The 12,146-nt window shown below is 51.1% G+C and overlaps 1 protein-coding gene across 1 annotated transcript; it reads right to left on the reverse strand.

The window, feature by feature from the left end:
- Window positions 1-3,360: 3,360 nt before the first annotated feature.
- TRIB1 (tribbles pseudokinase 1) lies at window positions 3,361-11,663 on the reverse strand. The gene is made up of 3 exons (XM_022554024.3): window positions 10,454-11,663; window positions 8,119-8,411; window positions 3,361-5,584 (listed from the first exon to the last, which is right to left on the reverse strand). Exons 1-3 carry the CDS (start codon window positions 10,811-10,813, stop codon window positions 5,119-5,121), a joined length of 1,119 nt encoding a protein of 372 aa, XP_022409732.1. The 5' UTR covers window positions 10,814-11,663; the 3' UTR covers window positions 3,361-5,118.
- Window positions 11,664-12,146: the final 483 nt, after the last annotated feature.

The raw sequence follows: 12,146 nt of genomic DNA on the forward strand, positions 1-12,146 counted from the left end.
CTGGTCTAGCACATCAAACCCAAAGTGTAAAGCACCGGACTGGAAAAGGCAAAGATCTGGAGCCAAATAGGCCTGGGTTTGAGTCCCACCCACCCACTGCATGAATTTGGACACACTGTTCAGCCTCTAGGTCTCGGCATCCATATCTGCTAAATGGGAACAAATCATCCACTTCACAGGGTTGCTGAGAAGATAAAATGAGACGCATACTGTCAAGCATCAAGCACGATTGAGGTGTGATATTTGTGAAAGGGACCATCTTCCTCTTTTCCTACCTCTTCTAGGAACCGTAAGTCATTGACTGCTACTGTGATCTTTAAGAATCCACTGAAATCTCATATGGGCAGTTCCCAGGGGTTGGTAGTGAGATCCTACTCCTCTTTTTTTTTTTTTTTGGAGGGGAGCCAAAGTCATATTGAACAGCCAGTTCCATAATCTTCATTGCTACAATGCCTTTTCTCATCCATTATGAAATTTTCATTCTAATTTCACGCTGCCTGTGACTAGTTTTAAAAGGAAGCATAAAGCTATTCCGATGGTCCCTCTGACGAAGATTATTGTAGGCCCTGTTTTCACAGAATCAGTCTCTTTTCACAGAATACCAGCTGAAGAGGCCGAAGAAGTCAAAGAGTATCACTCCTGTTTAAAGATGAGCAAATGAGAGCCAGAGAGGCAGATCTGCTCGTTCAAGGTCAAATAGTGGAAGAGCTTCAGAGCTAGGAAGAGACCCCAGTCACAAGATCCCGGCTTCTGTGCTCTCGGCTCTCTGACTTGGAGGCCCATTAGGCTCTGAGCTGCTGGAGGACATCCCTCCATTTATCCATCCACACATCCATCCACCCACTCATCCATCCACTCGTCCACTCACTCACCCACTCGTCCATCCACTCATCCACCCACCCACCCATTCATCCATCCGTGTTGGTACTGGACACCTTCCTGTGATAGGCACTGAGCTGAGTGCTGAGAGCCAGGGGTGACAAAGACGGTCACAGTCCCCAACTTCATGGAGCTTTCTATTCACTGAGCTACGACTGAGTCTTGGTCATCTGTTTCCCAAGGGTCTACCACAGTGCCTGGCACATGGTAGGTGAACAGTAAATGTTTTTTGAATAATGGATATCTCTCATCTTCAATAATGCTCCCACCTTTATAACTGACGTACTGAATCACTGTGAAGACCTTGAGGGGGCTAAAATCTCAGTATGTGTATTTGTCTTGAACCGTCTTCTCCAGTCGTCATTCTTACCAGAAGAAGTTAAACAGCCGTGTGCAGACATAGCCGCAACATTAGACAAGGAGTAAAAGACCTGAGTTTATGTCCCAGCCCTGAGCTGCCTACTTCTAAGTAGCTCCTGAAAGACATTCGAGCCTGTTTTCTCATCTATCAAATGGAGCAAATAATATTTGACTTGCCTATTTCACTTGGCTGCTGTGAATATAAAAGGAGAGAGAGAAGGAGAGGGAGAAGGAAAAGGGGAGAAAAAGAGTGAAAACTTCTAGAAAGTACAATATGAATAAACAGTCATTGATATGTTACTTGAATGATTTATGTTGAGGGTACAAGAGAAAATAAAAGTGATCAGCCTTTTAACCAGTACTCGGTACACTCTCCTTCCAACCTTCTATAATGTAACTGGTTGTGATTGCCCCAGATTTGTTCCAACCTTTGAAGAGATTAAATTTATGGATTTGTGGCATCACGTGTCATCCCAGCCAATCCTGACCCATATTTCTCTCCACTTTGTTCATGCAACGACAGTACAAAAAGGTGCTGTAACCTTAATTGCTTGCAAAGTATTTTGAAATCCTTAGATTAAAAAGCTCTGTGAAGTCCAAAGTATTAGCCTTTTGTGTGCCCAAGGAGTTGTGCAGAGCCTCGCCTGGGTTCATCAGGGCAGGGAGAAATTGCAGTGTATGTTCTGAGGACCCAGGAACTTTGGGGTTTAAGGGTCTTCTTCGTGGAATGGCCCTAGATCAACTCCCAGCTTCCTAGTCTCTTAGCTTCTCAGGCATCTGACCATTCCTTGTGTTGCTTTGTGCTTTTTCCATTTCTTAAGTTCCTGGGCCACGAGGCCTGAGTTGCACTTACTTTGGTGTCACAGGTCTCTTTCCTGAGTGACCTCAGCCTAAGTCCTAGAAAGGGCAACTGTGTCACCTGTAACCTCTGTATGCCTTTTCATTTGAGCCCAGAGTGATGACTTAATCCTCATTCTAACTTTTACCATTAGAACTTAAAAATTCTGTCCCATGGTGGTAACCCTTGGAGGAGGTGTCAGGTAGGGACTGAAACGGGCAGGAGGGGGCTCCTGGGGGCCTGGCAGTGTTTTGTTTCCTTGCCCTGACTGTAGGTCAGGCCAGTGTGTTTGTTTCGTGAAAATTCAGAGCCACACACTTCTACGTGCATTTTTCTATATACTTGTTACACTTACAATGAAAATATTTTTTTAAAAATCACTCTGGGGCATCCCTGGTGGCGCAGTGGTTGAGAGTCCGCCTGCCGATGCAGGGGACACGGGTTCGTGCCCCGATCCGGGAAGATCCCACATGCCGCGGAGCGGCTGGGCCAGTGAGCCATGGCCGCTAGGCCTGCGCGTCCGGAGCCTGTGCTCCGCAGCGGGAGAGGCCATAGCAGTGGGAGGCACACATACTGCATAAAAAAAATAAAAAAAAAAAAACACTCTGGATGCTGACTTCATATAGAATAAATTCTGATGTGATAGTGAGGCTATATACCTAATCAAATCAAAATCCTTTCTTTCTCTGCCTTTGTAATTCAAAATAATGTTGCTTTCAGTTTTCCTTCCTTTAGTTCCATTTTCACACTTACAGGAAAAAAGGAAGAGCCTCAGCCATTTTAATTAAGTCTAATGGGGGAGGTAAGGGGGGAGGTTGGTTCTCATCAGAAGTCCTGTGATGCCTTCAGGGATGTATGTGGACCTCTGAAATTACAACAAAATTCTGTTGGATACACATGTACATTTTTCTGAGAAGTGTCCACGATTTTCATCAAATTCTCAAGGGTCCCTGAACTAAAAAGGACCGTAAGTCAGAGGGACTCTTACAACTCAAGACTTTTTTATGTATGCTCCTCTTGAAATGTTTCCCGACTCTAAATTCAACCCATAGCCCTCACCAACCTGATTCACCAAATTGGTTTCACCCATCAAAATGAATTTGCTCACTTCAATGGAAAAAGTGAATGGGCTCAGCTGTCAAAGGTCATACATAATAATCATCACCTGTTTACTTCTCCGTCTCCTCCTCGAGATCCCAGGCCCTGATGCCAGAGACCTTTGCAGCCTCAGTGTGAAAGTGCACCAGGCAGTGGCAGATTGGACTCCAAAGAAAGTCACTGCACCCATTTACGAAACCAGATTTATTAAAATTTCTCTACAAGTCAGAAACAGCCGTCTCACATATATACACATGTACAGGAAGGATCTAGTGTTTCGAAGCCCCAGCCAGCCCAGAGTCCTCAGCCGGGTCATGTATCACAGATACAACATTCAAGCAACCATAAGAACGTTAGTGGGACAGAGGCTTCTGTCCTCCCTCTTCTCCAAGTCCCATGATTCTGTCAAGGTAATATTGCCAATGATCATTCACATTTCACGTGGCCTTAGACACGCAGGTTATTCAGACAGACACAGACAACAGAACAAGCGTCAGAGCCAAAACAACAACAAAAAAATCGGACATATGTATAAAAGGTACACTATATGTACAAAGTACACAGTACGTGAGGTATACACGGTATTCTCACAATGCATGTTAGTAGTTTGCCTAGGCGTAGCCCTTAAAAGTGACTGCCTGTTTTTGTGCCATTTCTCAAAATACAGTATGTTTGGTTTACCCGTTTAATCACCTGACTTCAGTACTGTCTATTTACTGATATTTCATCTGTACTTGTTTTTTTAATGCAAGTTGCAGTTTCTTTGTTAAGCTCTATCTTTTGTAGGTAGTGAGTTCCCATCTCTGGAAGCATTCAAAAAGAGGTTGCAGACCCAACCTGTGAAAGAAGCTGTGTGTCGGGGGGCGGATTTCTGCATTGGGAGGTGGCAGAGAAACGAAAGAAGTTGGACCAGATGACTTTTAACGTCCCTTTCAAGTTTAAAGATTTGGGGCTTGCTATTTCATCCCAGATACTGATGATACAGATGTATTCATAAACCACACCACATCTGAAATATTCACAACCTGTCATGCAAAACTGCAGACCATACCCATGGGGGTGGTTAAAGTATAATTCTGGAAGTTAGTCCGAGAACTGTCTAAGACTAACCAAAATTCACTTTCTCTGAAGCACAAAGATGTTTAACATTTGCTCTTGGGAGAGGGAGTGGAGAGCCTTCTTATCTTTCTCCTCCTAGACAAAATGCTCCACCCTGAGATGGTCTTGGGGAAAAAAGTAAAGGATAAATGCTAACATATTTGAGGGGAACCAAGAAAGCTAATGGTTTCCAAGTGCTCAAATTCTTGTTAAAAGTCTCCAGTCTCTCTGTCTGAGCTCAGAGTTCTAAAATAGCCAGGAGTTTGAATCTTTTATGATACTTTTCCACAGTTAGCTGGTAAGTGCTTTTATAGTGAAGGGATGGGAGGGCGCATTTCAAGGTCAGAAAGAAGGCATTAGTGCAAATGAGGTCTTGGCAGGAAATGGAGGAGAAATTCTGGGTTCGTGGTTCAGGCAGGCTCCTATGCCCCTGAAACAGTCTGCTCCGAAAAGATGAAGAAAGGGTGAGTGTTAAACCAAACCAGAAAAAACAACTTTCCGATCAGAGAAGCTAGGGTAGCAAAAGTCTGGCTACCAAAGACAAGTTCGAAGATGGCAGGTTTATTGGCCCAAATTATTTGTCACCCTGTTAAAAATATGGTTATTGCCCAAAATGCCATTGTGCGATTCATTTCCTCTCCCTTTAGAATGTTCATTTCACTTGATCACATGCTGTAGGATATCCATACTCCTTGCCACCTGTAAAAGATGCGGAACCCCCAAATCTGACACAGGGACAGCTGGCGAAGGTTCACTAAGGGAAACAGCTCTGCAGGAAAGGCCTGTCCATCTTTAGAAATGGAAATGCCATGTGTGAGAATTATGAGGTTTCTGAGGTTTGGGGATTAGCAGAAGAAGGAACTGATGTCACTGTCCTCCTGGTACTCTGGAACAATCTGGTCGGAAGTTCCTATTTCTGAGTCGACGTACCCAGGCTCCAAGACAGACTCGAACCAGGGATGGAGTAAGATCTCTGGAGCAGTGAGTCTTTCTGAAGGCTCCCGTCTCAGGAGGCTGCGAATGAGGCACCTGGCTTTGGGGGAAATGTGGTCAGGAATGCAGAACTGTCCACGTCGGATTTTGGAGAAAAGGGCACTGGGGTCTGAGTCATGGAAGGGGTAGCGTCCCACCAAAAGGGTGTAGAGCATCACCCCGAGGCTCCAAACGTCCGCCGCCTTTCCGGAGTAGGTCCCTGTGGTGTTGAGAATCTCGGGGCTCACGTAGGCTGGGCAGCCGTGTTTGTCTGACAAAGCATCATCTTCTCCCTTAATTATGTGTGTATCTTCTAGACTTTCCAGTCTGAGCTGGGTTCTGTAGGAGAGAGGAAACAAGCCATTACTTCCAGCTACTATGAAAACCAAGGCCTTCCCAATAATAGCGCCCACAAGTACTCATCGCAAAGGCCCAAGGAATGCCAGTTACCCCTTCATCCAGTTAGCAGTGCCTTGCATCACCCTGGAGGACTCAGGATTTCACAAACCAATACAAACTGCAATAAACATTAGCAAAGTACTGAGAGAGAGCCTGGGGTGGAGGGTATGATGCAAAGCCCCAAATACTATTCATTATGCTACAGCTTATAAGACATATCCTAATAGGGGTTACACAATTTACAAAGTTCACATTGCAGCAGTGGGAGCCTGTCTCAGGGGAATGCTGACATTTCTCCAAAAGCTATCAGGGAAGAGCAGTTTCTCCTACTGCTTCAGGGAGAGCCTGGGCATCCTACAAGCCGATCTTATCTCTTATCATGCCACTGACTGCCAGGGCTACTTGGACCCGTTGCTTGGCATTACAGAACATTACAGAACACGGAGCCCAAGGTCACTGTTACTGCACACAGGTTGCTAGCACTCCTGTTCACATCGATATATACACACAGAGGGGATTCTGTCCACCTGAGCCCAAGCCATGACGGCCATGACGGGAAATGTACATGGAATGTTAATTACATTTATTGGGATGTTTAATTGCAAAGAATGCTTAGCCTGGACAGAAAGGACAAAGAAAAGCAGCTGGTGGATTTGAAAGATGCAGGAGCCCTAAAACGCCCTCGTATGTGTGCACACGCACACGCACGCACACACACACACGCACGCATACCCTAGGATGGCACATCAACACCTGAGCTCATTTACTCAGGTAAGGGTTTATCTCTTCAGGTTAACAACTAAGGTTTGAAACATCTTTAGTTAAGGCTCTCTGATGAAGCTGCAGGTGCCTCCTTGTTCAGATCCAGCCACTCAAGCCTCTTGGCTCCCCCAAAGCCCAGAGCCATGTGGGGAGTCTCCAATACATGGTGGTCACTTATGCTCCCCCCAGCTTCTCTGAAACAGCCCTGTGTCAGTAAGTCACTCGTTGCGAAGTTAGACGCAAACATTTTGTACGGGCTACTGGGTCAATTCCTTTTCCTCTCAAAGGTCTAGTTCTTTTTTGTTTTTTTCTTCTTCTTCTTCCTGCCTTCCTGTTCCCTGGAGTGTAGTATACATGTGCTAACTTCAGTATGTCCTCAGCCTGACCTCCCCCCCCCCGTCCCCCCCTCCCGTCGTTATGTAAAATACCCATTGGTTCTGTAAACGGAAAATATGACTCAACCCACACTGTCTGTCACTGATTGGCTGCTGTAGTACTAAAACCCTGCACCTGTGCTGGTTACACGAATAGCGTCAGCCTGTCATTGCTTAACCCTCGGGTTGCCAAACTCCATGCACATGACATTCGCCTGTGCGGTAGCAGATTTCCACAGTAAGCAAGGAGGTGTGTAAGGTGTGTTTCAGAAGATACATCACCATACCAAAGGAGAGTGTTCCAGGAACTGGAAACTTCTTCATTACCAACACTTTGCTTTTCTTTGCTAATCAGTATGATCCAATGACTCTTGCAAGGTCAGACACAAAGCCATGCTTTCTGGCAACTCAACCCTATACTTTTTCATAGGACCTGAAGTCAAGGGTAAAAAAAACACAGGTGGGGTGAGCCCTGCATGAATACCTATAACGAAGTAACACACACCCACCTGTGCAATTCTACAATGGTATTGCTTTTAATCTTTCCACAGGGATGTGGCCCACCTCTTAAAATCAGGTAAGGTTTATCTCCTGTGGCTTCCTGAATTCTCAACTGAAACCTCAACTCTGAATCTTAATGTCACATTATTGTCTTATCGAGCTCATCTTGTTCTTTATGAGGTAAGCCATGATCTATATTTAGCAACCAATTCTAGCCAGCTTCCATTTCTCATTCAACTGTGGCTATCTTCTGAAGACGCATCCAAACAAGACGTCTAAAAAGTCACCGGAGAATGGGGAGAAAATATTGGGGGCCAAGCCTGACTCATAATAGGAGTGTGGTGTGAAGGAAAGGGATAGGTTTCTGCAACTACAACAGTCTGACCAGCTCTGTGATACTTACTAGGTACAATAAATAAATAAATAAACAGGGGGGAAAAAAACAAGAAAAAAAACCCCACTCGGTATAAACAAGGATTTGAAGACATCCTCTAGGAATGGATGTTGTGAAGGGCAGACTGACATTTGTACCGCAGGAGAACTGACCTTTCTGACAACGATGGGGAATAAACCTGATCCTGGGGTGGAAGCGGGGAGGGCATCCTGTCCTCACGTGACATCCCACAGATGCACCAAGGTGTCCCCAGGCCACATCCACAAGGGTGCAGAATAACCAACTTTGGCTTTGGCCCCTCTGGAGAGAGGATTTCTAAAGACTAACTCTGGGACAACTGAGCCCTTGGTGTTGTTTTGAACCAATACCCTGCACCTAACTGCTCGACCTGCACCCTTGTTTTGGAGTCAAAAGGCACAGGAGAGGCTGTGGAGGCCGCTCACCTCTCCTCCGTGGAGAAGACAAACTTCCTAAGCTTTAGGTCCCCCAGCACGATGGCTGACTGGTGGCAGTGGGCAACGGCAGAGACGATCTGCTTGAAGAGCCGGGCAGCCTCCTCTTCCCGCAGCCTCTTCCGGCTGCGCACATAGGAGTGCATGTCCCCAAAGTCCCTCTCAAAGAAGACATAGGTTTTGGTTTCCCCAAGGATCACTTCCACAATGCCAGTGATGTTCCTGTGTGAGGGCAGCTGGATGTAAGGCCGGATTCTGTCCTGGTAGTGTTTAATGGGAAACACCTGCAGAGAGAAGGGGACTCACTTAGGAGGCTAGAAAAGCAGAGGCTGCCTCCCAGATCCTGGGCTGGGCTGCAGTTCTCAATCTCTGGGCTTTGGTTGAAAGTGAGGCTCCATTCATTTACCCCAACCTCCTGCAACCCCTGTTAGCTCTGCAACCCCACCTGATGCAGCCTGGGCTACTCCTAACACCCAAAAGCAGTAGCATCTAGGGCTGGCAAATCTCCAAAGAGCTACCATATGGATGGTTTAAAAGAAGTCTTCTAGGTATGGCCTTCCGGCTCCAGAGAGCTAAGCTCCTAAGTCCCCACCCTCTGTGGCCCTTTCTCGTTGGCAGGTAATGCTGTGCAAAGTGGCTGATAGAGGTCCCCCTGGGATCTCCAGGAGCAGCCTCTGGAAATGCGTGACCTCCTGCAGACCAAAGAGAGCACAGGACATGGTGACTCTGCAGCCTCCAAGTGGAAGAACATACAGCTGGAGAACGTACAGCTCTGTCATTACTCAGAAGGAACAGATGACTCCAAGCGCAAGACTGTCAACACAGCCCTAAGGAACCTGCCGAGGCTGTGACTCAGGTATAAGCAGTCTTGAGTTAAAATTCCCACAGGAGGGATACGGGATCCTCTGGGGGGGGGGGTTCATTTGTTTACTTATCTCCCCCCCCACCAACTCCCATCCCCACTTTCACTCGGGACATGGGTAGCATCTTCTCTAAGAAGCTGGCTGGTCTCTTTAAGGGCCTTTTGTTTAGTCCGGTTACTCATATCCTAGACTCAACTGGAAACGGTGACACACGGGTTGTCACCATCTGGATTCAGCTATTATCTGCTCGGAGGAACTGGAAGGGGTTGCACAATGACCAGACCCACCCCACCTCTGACGCTCGGCTGCTCCGGCACCAGCTCGAAAAACCTTTCCGCTGCCCCCCTCCTCCCACCCCAGCCCACACTCATACCCTCTGAGCTCTGCTCCCCAGCCACCACGAAGAAAAGATTTTTGCCCCCCTTTAAACTGGGCTTGATCACACACGTGAAGTTTCGTTCGGGTCGGACAGTAGGTGGCAGCAGCGAGGCCAGGGAAGGGGAGCTCGGGGGGTCAGGTGAGTTGCGGAAAACCAAAGAGCGACTTAAACTGAGGGGTGACCCTATGTTTCCGGTAAAAACGAGCAGCCCGGAGGCTTCTCAGGGATGTCTGAGGCCCGGGTGTCCAGCTCGCAAAGGGTGCATGGCCTGTGGGAATGTTCTGCGTCTATGGGCGCTGGAGGAGAGTGCGGAGGATCCTGTTTGCAAGAGTTGTATCCCCTCCAGGATGGAGCCCCTTATGTTCAAAGGAAAATCGCGGGCCGGAAAAGCAAGACATGAATGGAAGCGAGGGTTCCTAGTCGGTGTGGGCTTTCCAACATTTCTATTCCGGCCAAATACCCCCCGCCCTCGCTGGAAGACCCTCTCAGACTACTCTCTGGGGAGGACAGGGTTCCGGTTCCAGCGCGGGTTTCAGCCGGAATCCCCAAGACCGGAGCCCAACACGGACTTCCCGCCCCCTTACCACCCACGGCTGAGCCCGGGTGCCCCGCAGCCCCAGCAAGAGAGTTGCCAGCTGCTCCAAGCTCCAAGGAGGCACCCACAGCAGGGCGTCCTTCCAGAACGAGGGGCGGGGGAAGCGAGGAGAATGGGAAAGTGGGAATGGCATGGCCCTGGAATCCATATCAATTCCACAACTTATGTGGAACGCCACGCACTAAACTCGGCGCTAAGCAAATAACATAGATGTTGTAAAGCAACTGAGCACCGCACTTCCTCTCGACCGCCAAGCCCCCACTATACCACTCCATCCGAACCCCTCAATCCCCAATAGGGTGACCCTGGTCAAATGCTGCCTTAACGGGCTCAAACCCCCTTATCCGCCTTGCCCCAAGCCCAAGCCCTGATGGCACCTTCGGCCCCCGGGCGACGGTGGGCGAGACCCCAAACACCTTTGCCTGCCACCGGGTCCCCTCACCCCGCGACCCCCCACCGGGTCCCGGGTCCCAGCCCCTGAGTGCCTACCTTGCAGCGCAGCTCGCGGCCGGTGTGGAGGCACAGCGCCCGGGACACATGCTCGCGCTCGGCCAGGGGCAGCAGCAGGTAGTCGGCGATGCGGCTGGGCCCCGGCGCGCTCCCGGAGCCGCCGCCAGCCCCCGGAGCGGCGGGCGGAGGCTGCGGGCTGCAGGGAGAGCCAGGGGGGCTGAGGTAGTCCGGGGGGCTAGAGCACTCGGAGAGACGTGGGCACTTGGCCGCCACGGCCGCCGCGTCGTCCGCGTCCAGCAGGCGTTTGGCCGGGGCGCCCCGGCCGACCGGGAGCAGCAAGGCCGGAGCGCGGGGCTGCGAGACGCCGCTCATAGCAGAGCGCACGGGACCGACCCGCATCCCGTCCCCGGCCGGGGCGGCCCCGGCTTTGTACGTCCTCCGATCGGCGCGGGAAGGTGCAACTGGGTCGGCGCCGGCGCCGCGACTTACTCCAGCCCGCGGGATGGAGGTTGCAGACGGAGCTTGGTTCTGCCCCCACGGGGGGCAAAGCCGGAGCCGCTCCCGGGCGCTCGCGGTACACGCGAGGACCACGGTGGCCGCGCGTCCGGGGAAAGGAGGCCGGTTCGGGTCCCCGGATCCCCGTGGGTACCGGCTCGGGGAGCCTCGCTATTGTTGTAGAGGCTGCCGACAGTCGGGGAAGCAGAGGCGGCGGCGGCCTCCGAGGTCCGGAGCAGCGAGAACAGGATTCCGCAGGCTCGGCGGAGCCACGGAGCAAATGCACTTCCCAAAGCAAGAAGTGCCGGAGCGAAAGCTGGACCAACTTTTCCGCGGCGCCCGGGATCCTACGCGCTCCGGGCTCCCGGCGTGAGTGTGCGCGAGACAGACGCGCTCGGAGAGGGTAACTGAGTGTGAGTGAGTGTGTGAGCCGCACCGATCCCGGCTAGTGCACTCCTCCTTCTCCTTTTCCTCCACCTCCTCCGCCTCCCGGTGACTCACGCTGTATACACATACACTCACAGGCCGGGCTGTGTAAACAGTTGGGAAGCCGGGTTGTGCAATGAGGTGGCTGCGACGACTCGGGCCCTGCCGCCGGGCGAGCAGTCACCGGAGCGGAGGGGAGGTGCAGCTGGGCCGGCGGGGGCGACGGGGGTGGCCCGACGGCTGGGGATGCTTCGGGCAGAGCGCGCTCCGGCGCAGGTGGCGTGTCCTGCGCGCGCACACGCCCCCCGAGCCGGTCTAGGCGGGAGGAGGCGCGCGCCCTCCCGCAGGCCGCGGGCTCAGCGCGAGAAGCCGGAGGAGGGGGCGGAGGAAAAGTTCCCGTGACGTCAGGGTCCTGGGGAAGTGGGCGGGAGGGGAGGGGCCGTGGGGGTCGAAGCAACCGTTGATTGGTGCGCGCTCACCATTCACTCCGAGCACAATGGACTGCGGGCGCGCGCACCAGGGCTCTCAGCACCCGCCGCTCGCTGCAGCCGCGGGGTGACACCTCTTGCCCCGGGGATCCCCCCAGTGCCCCAAGCCTTGGGACCTCCGGTTGGAGCCGTGGGCGTCGCCGAGGCCCGGCGGTAGCCGGAGGAAGGGAGGAGAGAGAAGGTGATGAATTCCAGAATCACTCATTCACCCCCACGCGGTGGTTCCGGGGAAGACCTGCGCGTGGTAGTGGATGTGGCTTTTTTTTTTCCTTTTCCCGCCCCCTCCCAGCTCTAATCCCCAGCGTCTGTTCGCTTCCACAAAT

This window comes from Delphinapterus leucas, chromosome 17 (genome assembly GCF_059928025.1).
Source record: "Delphinapterus leucas isolate spDelLeu-1000000601 "Yukka" chromosome 17, BTC_Dleu_Yukka2, whole genome shotgun sequence".
In the NCBI taxonomy this organism is placed as follows: Eukaryota; Metazoa; Chordata; class Mammalia; order Artiodactyla; family Monodontidae; genus Delphinapterus; species Delphinapterus leucas.